The 14,927-nt window shown below is 44.2% G+C and overlaps 1 protein-coding gene across 1 annotated transcript in view; it reads right to left on the bottom strand.

Annotated features, from left to right (window-relative positions):
• Nucleotides 1-7,058: 7,058 nt before the first annotated feature.
• The window catches only part of PDE3A (phosphodiesterase 3A), a 316,228-nt gene continuing 308,359 nt past the window's right edge, over nucleotides 7,059-14,927 (bottom strand). Inside the window, exons 15-16 of the mRNA XM_056847355.1 lie at nucleotides 12,339-12,579; nucleotides 7,059-7,294 (exon numbers count right to left, since the gene is read on the bottom strand). Of these exons, the coding sequence (XP_056703333.1) occupies nucleotides 7,059-7,294; nucleotides 12,339-12,579 (477 nt within the window). The remainder of the gene's footprint in view (nucleotides 7,295-12,338; nucleotides 12,580-14,927) is intronic.

Below are 14,927 nucleotides of genomic sequence, written 5' to 3'. Positions count from 1 at the left end.
TTCTTAAAGTAGCTGTGTGAAGCTGTGAGGGGGATTGGACAGTCAATATGTGGAAAGGAACTACTTAGCCCTTTTCCTGCCATCCATTTTCCTGGTCCAAAATGCCCCTCCCCCTAAGCTCTTTTCCTTCAAGCTTGGGAAAAGATGCAGATCTCTGTATCTTTTCCATGGGGGATGAAAAATCAACTTAGAGGTGGTTGGGACATTTTGGGTGGACAGCTGGCTAGAGGGAGAAGGGTAAAGTACCCTCGCCTCCTCCACCACGCCTGTGAACAATTCTGCAGCCTCCTGCAGTTGCTTATTGTTTAACTGAGATCCAACGTCTAGAGGGAAATTACATGGAAATTTAGGTGAAAGTTTGGCCTTGAACATTTTAATCATTGAGTTTCTGTTACACCTCGAGAGCCAGAAAAAAATATGAGCAAGCAAACAGGATTCTGGCCATTTCCCCTTTCGCCTCCAGTTACAATTCTGCTTTACCTTTTGGGCTGATCAAAGCACCTGATTCCACCTAGAGATTAATGAGGAATTCCTTGCATTTACAAAGTATGCCCACTGCGCACACCCTTGTCAAGAAATATTACAAGAGCCACCCTCGTACAGTAGAAACCAGCTCAGGGAACTGGAAGCCAACAAACCCGTTTCTAAAGACCAATGACAATACATGACAACAAGCAAACGTCTGATTTCCCCCTCAGTGTTCATCTAACCTCTTAAATACTCGCTTGTTCCTCTAAATATTTCCATTTGGTATCCACTGGAGGCAGTTTGTTATAACCGTTCTGCGGATTTGGAATGTCTCCCCATTATAACAATTACTGTGATCCCCGTGACAACTGGAAAGCTGAACTCCCTTCTCCCCCGCTGCAGAAGAGGGTGGCTTTTATAAACTATTTTTAACAGTGTATATTCTTATGTGGCGCATTATATATTGGGGAAGAAAGTATGCTGCTCTGAAAGCTCTGGAAGTCTCTCTTAATTTATCCAAGATGGCTAAATGGCTTGGATACACTGAGAGGCAGCTGGCTTGAATGTATGGAAGTGTTGCCCTCCTCAAGACAGAACTGAAGCCTTTGAAAACACAAGAGGGTTGGAGCTTCAGTTGTTCATAAAATCATAGAGTTGGAAGGGACCACCAGGGTCATCTAGTCCAACACCGCTTCAGTTGTTCATAGAACCAGAGTTGGAAAGGACCACCAGGGTCATCTAGTCCAACCCCCTGCACAATGCAGGAAATTCACAACTACCTCCCCCATATCCCCAGTGACCCCTACTCCATGCCCAGAAGATGGCCAGGATGCCCTCCCTCTCATCAGTTGACATTGATGAGACATGGTCAACATTGTCAATCGACATTGATGTTGACATTGTTTGTACTTCAGCCAGAACTCTGCATGAAATGTTGGGTCATATTCCATCACCCCACTTGGGTTATGGTGAGATGTGTTCCTCCAACCCAAAAGCTCAAAGAGCCTCCTGCACTGGGAGAAGTCTCCTTGTGCTGGAAGAACATATTACGCTTCAGGTGGCAGGGTACAGTCCACTCCTTTGGCTGCAAGCGTTTCTCCTCCAACACCACATTTCAAAGGAATCTACTTTCTTCCTATCAGCTTTCTTCATTGTCCAGCTTTCACACCCATACATAGCAATAGGGGATACGATGACATGAAGCCTTAGGGCTATGGAATACCTCTCTGTCCAGCCTTATGTTTTGCTTGGAAATCAGGCCCTAAAGCCACCAGGTGTGGGTGTGTGAGAGAGAAATTCTAGCTCATGACCACAAGTCCTTGCTTAAGGGAGGATTCTGGGTGGTAAGTAAGCTTTTTCAACCATGGAAAAGCAGGGATAAAACAAGGAATGTGCATTCCTGCGAGGAAAGAGAACTTCCTTTGTGTGTGGAAGTTGTGCAAAGAGAAGGATGAAGAAAAACAGAGTGATCCCCCCATTTCATAAATACTTGTTTAGACACAGAATTCTATAACTTCCAGAAATACTACCAATTAGCTGACAAGGTGCTGCCTCAGGGACTCTATGTTCAGCAACATGTAGGACTGAGAAGGCAGGATTAGGCCAACAAGATAGATACCTGATCAAGGGCTGCTGCTCGAAATCTTAAGCACCTGTTCGTGTAGCACGGACCCCAAATCTGGAGTACTTCACCTCTTAACTATGGTTCAGATCAGTTACTATCCAGCAAGAAACCTTTGAATGCCATCAAGTGTGAACTTCAAAGGGAACCTCAACCAATCAGAATTCTCTCTCATATATGATTCATGTGTGTCAAGTTATATCTTTTGGTGTGCATCCACTGCAAAAATAAAATAACACATTAAGTCTTAGGTGTGTGCTTAAAAATGCATAAAGAGGCAGCAGAATCTAAAGTGCTTTTCATCCCAATAACTATTTTCCCTTCACCTACTGCTACCATTTACAAAAATCCAGAAAGAGGATTGAATACAAGGAATGGGGACCTAGAGAACCACTTATCTGTCAGCTGTAGCATGCGGTTCACAACTTCCTTTCATCAACAGTTTATAAAACTTATAATATTACAGGTTGAGTATCCCTTATCTGGACTGCTTGGGACCAGAAGTAGTCCATACTTCAGATCTTTCAGTATTTTGGAATACTTTGAATTTTTTGCATATGCATTATGAGATATCTTGGGGATGGGACCCAAGTCTAAGCATGAAATTCATTTATGTTTTATATAGAGAGCAAGAGTCCAGGAGCACCTTAAAGACTAACAAAACTTCTGGCAGCTTTCGTGAGCCACAACTCACTTCTTCAGATACAGCTAGAATTCTAGAAACTTGCTCTTTTCTACTGCTATTGACAGATTAACACGGCTAACCATTGTGTTTTATATGCACTTTATACACATAGCCTGAATGTGATTTTAAACAACATTTTAAATAATTTTGTCTACATTGAACCATCAGTGGCACTACTGAGGGCCTGTGTGTAACGCCTGCATGCCGGCACAAAAGGTCCGGTTTTCGGATCAGTCCGGATATCGAATGTCTGGATAAGGGATACTCAACCTGTATAAATAATAACTACTTTCTCATGTTGTGCCAGAAAGTTCCTGGAAAACAGAGGTGCAAAAGGACTGCTCCTTAAAGAATCGGGGAGAGGATCACATTGCACTCCCATGCAGAATTTCTCCTTTCTACATCCTTTCTGTGGGCTTAGACTGGAGAAACTGCAACGGATGATACGCCCTATGAGGACAATAGCTTGGACATGATTTTTGAACACGTTTAGTTATATAGCTAGATTAGAGTCTAGCAGTCCCTTAGAGGCCAACAAGATTTTGAGGGGATATGCTTCCGAGCGTCAGAGCTCCCTTCCAGATGTATCTGACGAAGGGAGATTTGGCCCTCAATATGGCAGAGTATGTGGCGATGGCAAAGTTGATAAATTAAATAAATAAAAGATCCTATGATCCTATTTTCAACAAAAATGGAAACTGCATTTTGTATATGCTTTGTAAAGATTATATAAGTAGGAAATGTTGAAAAATAATAAATAGTATCGGGAGTTGTGGCTTAAAAATGTTTGGCCTAGATAAAGACTATAATGTTAAGTTCTCTATGTGTGTGTGAAGTGCCGTCAAGTCGCAGCCGACTTATGGCGACCCCTTTTGGGGTTTTCATGGCAAGAGACTAACAGAGGTGGTTTGCCAGTGCCTTCCTCTGCACAGCAACCCTGGTAGTCCTTGGTGGTCTCTCATCCAAATACTAACCAGGGCTGACCCTGCTTAGCTTCTGAGAGCTGACGAGATCAGGCTAGCCTGGGCCATCCAAGTTCTCTATAGCCTATTGGAATTGAGCTGATAGGAGTTATAAAAGGGATATATAGGTTATAGTGGTAAAGTAAAAACAAAGTACAAATATTATAATGTGATTGACTGACTGGGTCAGTTGGTACTAACTTTATACATCAAATAATTAAGAAAATATATGTTTATATTAGTAGATTTTAGTATGCCATAATGCTAGAATTGTGTTGGTGTTTATATGTCTGTGAGTTATGCTATTTTTTGGGTTTTTTGGTTATTGTTTGTTAAATTTGTTTTTAAAAAAACAAGTAATGGGTATTATTTTGCAATGCTTGTTTTTGTTCGTATTATATGGAATTGAAAATAAAAAATTATTTAAAAAAAAGTTCATACCCCCAAAATCTTGTTGATCTTTAAGGTGCTGCTGGACTCGAATCTAGGTGTTCTATTGCCGTACAACATGGCTACCCTCAGAAACATTAAGTTATGTAAGCAGATCCCCCTTCACTCCACAGCGTACGACAAACTTATTAGGCAGTAAGCAACGACCAGATTTCCAAACTTTCTTGGGAAATGCTGAAATTCAGCATCCTGGTGAATCCTTAATAGCACGACGACAGCTGGTGTTCACAATTCAACAGCTCTGAGGAAATGTCACAAACTCTCTCCACAAACAATGCAAGGTCTTCCGGTCTTTTATGTCTTGAAACAACAAAACCAAATTCTAAAATAAAACTGTACTGGCAGAAGATTCAAGGAGTATCTCAGCAATGTACCAGCATCCAATTTCCCCCTCGCAGACTTCAGGCTGGTAAATTGCATGCTTTGACCTCCCCTCTGAGAGCATCTATATTTTTCAGTCGAAGCATCACAAAGACAGACTTCAGCGATCCTGACCAATTCCAAACCTCCCATCCTACAGCTGAGAATGGAATCTCCTTTTAAAAATAACACCTTCTACCACAAATATTAGGAAACATAAATAGAAGGAAGATGGGAGGGAGAGCGAGAGAGAGAACGAGAGAGAGCATATGCATTCGCTTTCTAAATTCATGCCATTTTCTTCTCCAATATATTCACAAAGCTGGCTTTTGGAGACATCCTAAGCAAGTCTACTGAGAAGTAATCCCATTTTAGTCAATAGGGTTTACTCTAGGGGCATCTTTAGTCATAACATCGGGGACGCATGAGGTGACTTTGGTTTCGCAAGGATACACACCTGCGGGAAAATTACATGAGGACAGTGGTACTCACTCACTGGCTCAGGAGCTACCTGTGGTTCCCCCATGCTTCAAGAAAGTGGACAAGGCCTTCCCACCTTGAAACAGCCATCGCTAGAGGAACATGTAAGCAGCGAGCCTCCCTGAGGTGCAGGCCTTGTGCCCAGATTGGAAATAAGTTTGGCTCTTTTGGCTGATGGTAACTGTGAACGTGGATCTCCATGAGCTCTGGAGTGAGTACCACCGCATGAGCACATATTACTCATCTAACCTCTCCAACGAACACCAAATGCTGTAAGGGAGAAGAACCTTCATCCAAAAGTAACAGCATGTCTCTCTTTGGGGGAAAAAAGAGGAAGGACAACTGCACTAAAACAAGTTTAAGAAGTGATCTCGTCAGATCTCAGAAGCTAACACAGGGTCAGCCCTGGTTGGTATTTGAATGGGAGACCCCCAAGGAAGTCCAGGGTTTAGATGCAGAGGAAGGCAATGGCAAACCACCTCTGAATGCCTCTTGCCTTGAAAACACTATGGGGTCACCATAAGTCAGCTGTGACTTCACGGCAAAAAAATAAAATAAAATGGGACAAACGCTTCCACCCTGAATTCTAGCTTGTCCACTAGTGCTAACAACCTTCCCCTTGTGTATCTCCAAGGAAGCCTTGGTGGTGTGCTTTAATTAATTAATTAATTCTCATTTCATGTAGGGCAATGGGGAGATTCTGGATGCCTGGCCACGGTTTCAGATGAACTTTCTGTGCATCTCAGAAGATGTCCCCAGACCCAGTGCAATACTTGGGTAACAGAAAATGCAAAAAGTGTCCCTTGAAGGCAGAAAATTTGCAAACCACCCCTATAGAAGACTGGATCCTGTTGTACCACATAACAAGCCACGACCAAGCATTCCGGGTTGCTGCTACTCAACAGTAAACAGGAGAACAGTTGACATTCCGCAAACTTACAGGATACATAAAATCACATGATCATTATGAAAGGACTCAGTGGGAGGGAACCGCGCAGCTCTTTCTCCAGGGCATTTTGTTTCCGCAGTCAAACCGGGAATGCCTTTGGACACAAAAAAAGCACCGCTAACTGACTGTGCTCTCTCCCGCTGTTTGCCATGTGGAGAAGTTACGTGGACTGCAGAGGCTAACAGGGAATACACATCCTTCCTTTGGAAAAGCCATTTGGGATGTGACAAACGAGAGCTGTCGATTGGCTACAGGGTATTGGTGGCGCTCGCAGTGTAGAGTCCGATGCCGCGTCGGGCCTCGGGGTCTGGGCTCTATTGTGCTGCGTGGAAGAAAAACCAGAGTGCTACCGCACAAGCGCTGCAAGACGGAAGGGAAAACAAGGCTTCACAGACTATAGCGAGGGCCTGTACGGAGGCTATTTTTGGATACGTTGAGGTCGAGTCTTATTCGCGTGCGCTGAGATAACATGCTCTAGTGCCGATTAGCCTCCAGCGGGGCATCAGCGAAGCCCCTCCCCCATGCTTCCACTATGTATGGGTGGCATCCTGCACGAAACCTGCGTTAGCAGAACGTATCAATATTGCATCGATGCTATAAAACACAAAGGGCAAGAACCACTTCCCCGCCGGCGTGGTTCTGGAGCAGCGCAGTCATTTGCGAGTTCCCCCGCCTCTCCTCCGCTCCCCCCATTATCACAGTTACTCTATCACCATCGTTTTTTTAAAAAAATGAAGAAATGCACAGCTGATAAACCCAGGCTAATATTTATATATATATAATATATAATATAATATAATTATATATATTTATAATTCCCCACCCCCGTACGAAAGTCTGTAAAAGTTGGTGTTGTTGCAGCGTGAAAACTTCTTGGAGCGTAAGAGTTTAAACAATGTACTTCACTGTTTTGTTTTGTTTAAAAAAGGAGGAAAGAGAAACAAAACTAAAGGGCTGGAGGTGCATTATCATCCCGCATTTCTACAGTGTTGTGTCTACATGTTGTGCTGGCTTGAAGGAACTGGTACATGTGTTGTCCTCGTCTTCCAATACTGCTCAAAAAAATAATAATCCCACCATTGGTCACTGACTCGTTTCCAAAGCCGTGCTTTCCTCTTCCCCTTTGGGCTTCCCTTTTTCCTCTTCTTCCTCTTTGATGGACTCGATTTGATCTGAGGATTGGTGCAAATTGGATTGCTCTAGGGTTGGCTTTTCGATCCCAGCTCTCCGCTCTTCTTCCTCGATCACTTTCTTCCACATCTGATGGTTCTCCATCAGGTGCTGGGTTATCTGGCAGTACATTTTTCTCCTCTTTTTCCCTGTAAGACATCATGAGCACATGAAACACCCAACAGCCGTTTAAGACAATGCCGCACAAAACGTCAAAATGGGGACAATTCAAGTTAAGGTGGGTAACATAGCAATCCTAAGAACACTTTCCTGGAAGTAAGCTCAACTGTATAAACCTCAGCAAGATCCTGAGTAGACCCGTTTAGGATTGCTCTCTAAATCGAGTTGTGAAACAGCCATTCAATCTTGCCTCTCCCACCCTGATCTAGCCATGGTGATATATGTGACGGTCACCTCTAGGCTAGACCATTAAATCTGGATGGTACCATGTCAGATAGTATGTCAGGATTCATGTGAGCAAATGCACCCCACCCCCCGTACAAGAAATTCCCTCCACCAAGAAAATCAGGTTTCAGGGGGAGAGGCTCTAGCTTAGCTACATCCCTAATACACTCAGCTATTTGGAGGGATGTGTATGCCTATAAAGCAGAATTAAGACATGGAAATGTCTATCAGAAGAAGACGACTGAAGTTTCAAGTTTGGAGGGATGTGTATGCCTATAAAGCAGAATTAAGACATGGAAATTTCGAAGAAGAAGAAGAAGAAGAAGAAGAAGAAGAAGAAGAAGAAGAAGAAGAAGAAGAAGAAGAAGAAGAAGAAGAAGAAGAAGAAGAAGAAAAGACAGCTAATTAGGTCTAAGAGATTTTGCTGCTTAAGAGGAAAGGCAAAATAATACCCTCCTTTGGCAGTATTTAAATAACTAAACAACTATAGCCTATCATCCGTTAATGGTGGCCAACTTCTGCTGTCTGAGGGAGAAACAACAGGACCTCTTCTGGTTACAACCTCCTTCCCTTCCTCTCCTCACAACAGACACCTTGTGAGGTTGGTGGGGCTGAGAGAGTTCTGAGAGAACTGTGACTAGCCCAAGGTCACTCAGCTGGCTTCATGTGTTGGAGTGAGGGAACCATCCCGGTTCACCAGATTAGTGTCTGCTGCTCATGTGTGGGAGTGGGGAATCAAATCTGGTTCTCCAGATTAGAGTCTGCCACTCTTAACCACTACACCACACTGGTGTAGTGGTACATAACCAGAGATAGGTTTACACCTCAGTGAAAAGTAGGCCTTAGTCATGACTATGGGGAAACTAGACAATATGAGTGACATGAGTTAGGTCAGGGGTACGCAAAGCAGATGCTCTACCACTGACAGCATTGGGCTCTCCGACCTGACCCGTGTCACATGTATCATCTTGTTTGGCCCTAATTTTTGGCAGATTGTGTACCTAGCGTCAAGCTATTTGGAATGCGTTGAACTCAACAGTGATTAGAGCTGTCACTCAATTAAAGAATTTCAGTTCATTATCAGCCGCTTGTCCTGTGAAGTGGGTCAATTAAAATAAATATGCATAATATCTAAACCAGGTGTGTTGAACTCAATTGTTACGAGGGCCGGATATGTCATAAATGTCATTTGGTCAGGCTGGGCCATGCCTCGCCAGCCCAGATCGAGAGTGGGGGTGGTGGGGGTGGCTTCCTTGGCTGGCTCACAGGCCAGATAAGAGCTCTCAAGGGGCCAGATCCGGCCTGCGGGCCTTATGTTTGACACCCCTAATCTAAACCAAACCACAGGCATACCGAATGAAGTTTTGAAAAAACTTACCACATTTTATGAGAAGAAAATCCCTTTGTACTATTTTCTGTTACTGATATTCATTAGATAAATTCAGCCGTGGGCAACAAACCCCAAATTGGCCATCACTGATTCATAAAGGTCCAGTTGATCAGTATACTTATTAAACAGACTGAAAGCTAAGTGCCATGAACTGTCTCTTTTGGTAATGGAGTGGTTTGGGATCAGACCAGCCCAAAGAGGGTCCTATACTGCCAAAGGAACATATGGATTCCATGTGCTTAACTGAGGCTAGGACCCTAGTGTACACTTCCCCAGGGCTGCAAGTCCAAAGGACTCTGGCTTGGCCTGTTAGCTCATTAATACAATATGGTCAATTTATGTTATTTAACAAACAACATTTTTCTTCATGACTCATGAGATCAGTGCAGACGGGATAGAACGGCTCCGTGTTATAAGTTTGAACCAGGTTCAGAGAAATGACTCAACTGAAACGGTCAATCTCTTGTTAAGAATCCTGGCAGAACAAACGCCGAAATCTGCCCCCCTTCCCAAATTCTCCCACATAATGTTCTTGAGACTGGCAGCTACCTTGAATGGCGAATCCCTTCCACAGTTTTAAGGGAGGAAGGATGGAAACAAACAAACAAACAAACAAAAGAGAGCATGTGACATGGAGGAATCTGTTGTCCCAAAGCAATGCGTGCCTAGATTAGCATTTGCAGGTGGCCTAAAGCAAGTCTGTGTTGGGAGCCAAAGTGCTGAGTCCTTGAAGTTTTTTTCCCCCCTCACCGCAAACAAAGAGCTTTTTCTCTCCGCTATAGCTCAAATCCAGCTCAGTGCCCAGTAGGGAACCTTCAGGTTTATTCAGAAGAAACCTCTATTCTGCACTTCACTCCATGTAAGAACATTCCATCCCTGGTTTCCTGGGAGATGCCCCCTCCCAAATCGGGCGTTCGCCACAGAGGTCATTTGAGCATTAATTATTACGCTTCGAAATTTTGCTAGGAAAAATGATGATGAACCAATTCAGGTTATACCCCTTGGGGTGTTTGGGTCACCTAATACAGATCTGTGGAAATATAAGATGCTGGAGATGTTGACGTCACACCCTCAAAATACCACGGCCTATTGGCCAAGGATGCCCGGCAAAGTCAGCCAATTAGGGTCTAAGAGATTTTGGTGAATAAGAGGAAAGGCAAAATAACACCCTCCTTTGGCAGTATTTAATAAACTAAACAACTATAGCATCCTTTACTGGTGGCCAACTTCTGCTTGCAAGATTTGCAAGATCTGAGCAAGGCTGTCAAAGATAGGACATTTGGGAGGACTTTCATTCATAGGGTCGCCATGAGTTGGAAGCGACTTGACGGCACTTAACACACACACAACTTCTGCTGTGTGAGGGAGAAACAACAGACCCTCTTCTGGTTTACAATTTCAAGCGGCATCCTAGGTTTACAGTTTCAAGCGGCATTTTAAACCATAGATGCCAACATTCCTCTGAGGCACTCCATCTGAGGCAAATTTTGGTAAGAATCACAGAGACTGTATGTGTAAGGAGACACGTTATGGCTTTACTGCAGAGCTAGACATATTAGGAATGGGTAAATAAATAAATTTTATTTGCAGCTAGTATGCCAGATAAAACAGGTAAAACAGGAACTGACCATACAGAGTAGATGTTTACAACCAAGGCCAACAAAATTAGGAATCACCCAATTTTACATGTCCACAGATTAAGGAAGCACATTAAGATGATGTAGCTTCATTGCTACTGCACAGTATTTTGCGACCCAGGTGGTGGTTGGTGAGCTGTCTCCCAACAGAAACCTTTTGGTCCATTCACCCTCATCACCAGAACCCATTTCCCTAATCAAAGGGTCAATAATACTGAAGCGGGCTGACTTGTAGAGGGGTCATCTAAAAAAATACATGCTCAATGGTTTCCAGCTCCCCTGTGTTACACGGGCAAAGCCTCTCCACCCTGGGGATCTTCTTAAATCTCCCTTCTAATATGGCAGATGGTCGGGCTGCACATCTGGCCAGTGTATAGGCCAGATATAGGAATGTTGTCAAGGCCAAAGGAAACTTCCAATATTCTTTACTCCTGGCTATTCCTAATATAAACCAATGACTAAACGTGTCATGCGCCTCTCCCCCTCCAGCAAAGAGGGTCTCCAGGCCATCAGGATGTCGGAAAACTTTCAGCCCAATAAAGACAATCCACATGGTGAACCTCTCTGCACACCACAGCCTCTATGTCAGCTAGAAGAAGAAGAGTTGGTTTTTATATGCCGATTTTCTCTACCTTTTAAGGAGAATCAAACCGGATTACAATCTCCTCCCCCCCCCCCACAACAGACACCCTTTGAGGTAGGTGAGGCTGAGAGAACTTTAGATAACTGTGACTAGCCCACGGTCACCCAGCTGGCTTCATGTGGAGGAGTGGGGAAACAAACCTGGTTCACCACATTAGAGTCTGCCGCTCATGTGGAGGAATGGGGAATCAAACCCAGTTCTCCAGATTAGAAGCTACCGCAAGGAGGAGAAGTGGGTGAGATTAAGCTAAAAGCTGGCTGGATCCAACCCAAAGACCAGAGTAAATAAATAAATAAATTTTATTTGCGGCTACTATACCAGATAAAACAGGTAAAACAGAAACAGAAAGATCAGAGTAACAGGACAAATGGCTTGGATTTCATGATAAATTGAATGTTCAGGTATGTTAAAAGTAGAATGTTCTTTGGCCAACATGCCTTAACTAAGGGAATCCCACCTGCAGGTCCAGAATATTTGGCTCTTCCTCCTACCAGAAGCATACATGGTTCCCCAAAGCCCTGCTGTCTAGACACTGCTGAGGACTAGACCCCCCTTTCCCCCCTTAAATTGAATCTTATTGTGTGTCCAAGACCATTCTAAGGATGTTTCATCTCTATCATGAAATGCTTGCTCTCTAAAGAATCATTTTCGAAAGAAAAAAAAACGATCAGAGATACGTAGTTTTCAATGGAAAACTGTAAACACAGGATGCATTTCCCAGTCCTATGAGTAGGGTTGCCAGGTCCCTCTTTGCCACTGGCAGGAGGTTTTTGGGGTGGAGCATGAGGAGGGCGGGGTTTGGGGAGGGGGGACTTCGATATCATAGTCCAATTGCCGAAGCGGCCATTTTCTCCAGGGGAACATAATCTGTTGTTGAATACACGTTTGTTAATTACATAAGGAGCTTTCAGAATTTATTATTACTCTATTATTGACTATAATTTCTAGCCATTGTAGCTACGATGTATACACTAGCTTTGAAGGTAGCTTGAGTATATTTTGGTTAGTACCTGGAGGTTGGCAACCCTACCTATAAGGCTGAATGTGGGCTAAGAATTTAAATAACGAGGGGGGAAAACGTGAAATTCATCTGATTTAAACACATGCAAATAACATACTTGACTCAGGGTTTTCACAGGTGTCCATTTCTGCCGCATCTTCTTCTTCCTGTTCGTCGGTATCTCCCGACTCATCGTTGTCATCCACCCATTTCCCTGGCATCAGCCCCGCTGAGTCATAGGAGTTGCACAGCGGCCCCACAATGTGAGTGATGAAAGATTCCTGAAGGTTTGCCAGCTGAGGAGCTGAGCGGTCCATGAACGGGCTGATAGGGAGGCCTAAGCTGGTTTCTTCATCGCCCTTCGAGATCGAGAGAAATGATGTTAACGACTTTGCTCCCTTGTGACATTCAAAGTCCACGTCCGTGTTTCCACCGCCGTTCTTACCTGATTACTCACCCCGTCCCTCCAACGCTCCTGGTGAAAACCAGGGCTCAGCTTGCCCCAAACCACCGCTCATCTCCCTCCCTTCTTAAAAAACTTTACAAGCCATCCCACGAGCCAGCGTGGTGTCGTGGTTAAGGTGTCGGACTAGGACCTGGGAAACCCAGGTTCAAATCCCCACTTGCGCCATGGAAGCTTGCTGGGTGACCTTGGGCCAGGCACACTGAAGGGGAATTCTGACATTGAGGCCTAAGTCATACCCAGAATGCTATGCATGAACCAAAGTAGTCAAAAGCTGCAATACACTTTTGACCCTTATAACACATCTTAGTTCTGTAATAACTAGGGCTGTGGGGGAAAAAATCGTTAAATTTCGGGTTCGGGTTTATTGGGCCTGATTTTTTTCAGGAAACCTGAAATATGCCGAATATCCATACCGGTAAATATGGGCATTCTCGGGCAGGGGTGACTCCCTGAGCCCTTTCACCCTGGGAACGCCCCCTTTTGCCAGTGCGAACTTGCCCCTGTAAAAACGATGCCGTAGCCCCATGAAACTCTATGGAGCAGTCTCATGGGGATAGGGGGAAATCTGATTTTTAATACAGCCACGCCTCTGCAAGCTATTCAGGAACGGCGTGGCTATGCCGCTTTTGGGCACCGCACAATTATCCCCCCTTCTAGATTGTTCTTTGTCCCCTACCAGTTGCTTAATACCTGCAAAAATGTTTGCAGTTCAGTGATCAATAATGCTCTACAGCAATAAACAGCTGGCTCACTAGGAAGAAAAAGAGTTGGTTTTTATATGCCGACTTTCTGTACCACTTAAGGAAGAATGAAACCGGCTTACAATCACCTTCCCTTCCCCTCCCCACAACAGACACCCTGTGAGGTAGGTGGGGCTGAGAGAGCTCTAAGAGAGTTGTGACTAGCCCAAGCTCACTCAGCTGGCTTCGTGTGTAGGAGTGGGGAAACAAATCCAGTTCGCCAGACTAGCCTCCGCCGCTCATTGTGAAGGAGTGGGGAATCAAACCCAGTTCTCCAGATTAGAGTCCCCCGCTCCAAACCACCACTGTTAACCACTACACCACCTGGAAGTAGTACTTTTTTAATTGTTGCCTGAGGAATCTGTTTCCTTCAGAGGCTTTGGCTTTAGCTCTTACTGAATTCTGTGTCTGGGCTGTACCAGACAGGGGCTCTCAAACTGATACACCACCATGTAAGCTCTTTCCACACAGACAACTATATTTATTTTTATTTAATTCATTCACACCCTGCCTCTTTCCCCAACGGGGACCCATAGCAGCTTACAACATTCTCCTCTCCTCCATTTTATCCTCACAACAATCCTGTGAGGTAGGTTAGGCTGAGAGTGCGTGACTGGCCCAAGGTCACCCAGCGAGCTCCCATGGCAACAAGTGGGGATTCGGACCTGGGCCTCCCAGATACTAGTCTGGCACGCTTAACCATCACACCACACTAGCACTAAATTCTAACCCAACGTTCTCCTTGATATTCTAACTTTCTATCCACAAGGGTTTTTTGCATGGAGGAGCATTCCATTCTGTGTGCCTCTGCCCGGCAGTCTGAAGTGGTACAGCCCCGACTGTAGTCTAAGCTGTCAGGGATAACTAGAAACGAGAACCAAATCCATGTAATATCAACAGCCCCGACTGTAGTCTAAGCTGTCAGGGATAACTAGAAACGAGAACAAAATCCACGCAACATCAACCAAGTTGACACAACACATAATGCCTAGGAATTGTAACAAGGCCTTTGTCTCCCCCTGTTGGAAAAAAGATGCATTCATAGAATATGGCCAGGGCCAACCAAAGTCCATGAGAAATATACTTAGGACCTTTGTTCATGCATAACGATTTTCCACTTTGGATCCAACAGTTCAGCTCTTTGCTTTAAGCAGGTCTAGAAAGATTTCTAAGGAAAACACTTGAAGCTTGGCATACTATTGGCATAGCAACCAGAATTACATCGCAGATACAACTGCACATATTGACTTTTCAGGCACAAGCTGTTATCGATCAAACATTTGGGGTTCTTTTTCACTATTTGCTTTTCCAGCAAGTCCTATCGGACCAGGACCCCAGGTTATTTCATCACCACTCCACACGGAATAGTATGGATGAGAACACCAAAATATATAGCCACGCATCTAAAATGTATCCTATTCTGTTATGCCTCGTTTACACTGTGAACATATATTATGATGAACATTGCGATCCCTAAAATGGACTCTCACTAGCAGATTAA

Source organism: Euleptes europaea, chromosome 3, assembly GCF_029931775.1.
Source record: "Euleptes europaea isolate rEulEur1 chromosome 3, rEulEur1.hap1, whole genome shotgun sequence".
NCBI lineage: Eukaryota > Metazoa > Chordata > Lepidosauria > Squamata > Sphaerodactylidae > Euleptes > Euleptes europaea.
This window is presented reverse-complemented; position numbering and strand designations above follow the sequence as displayed.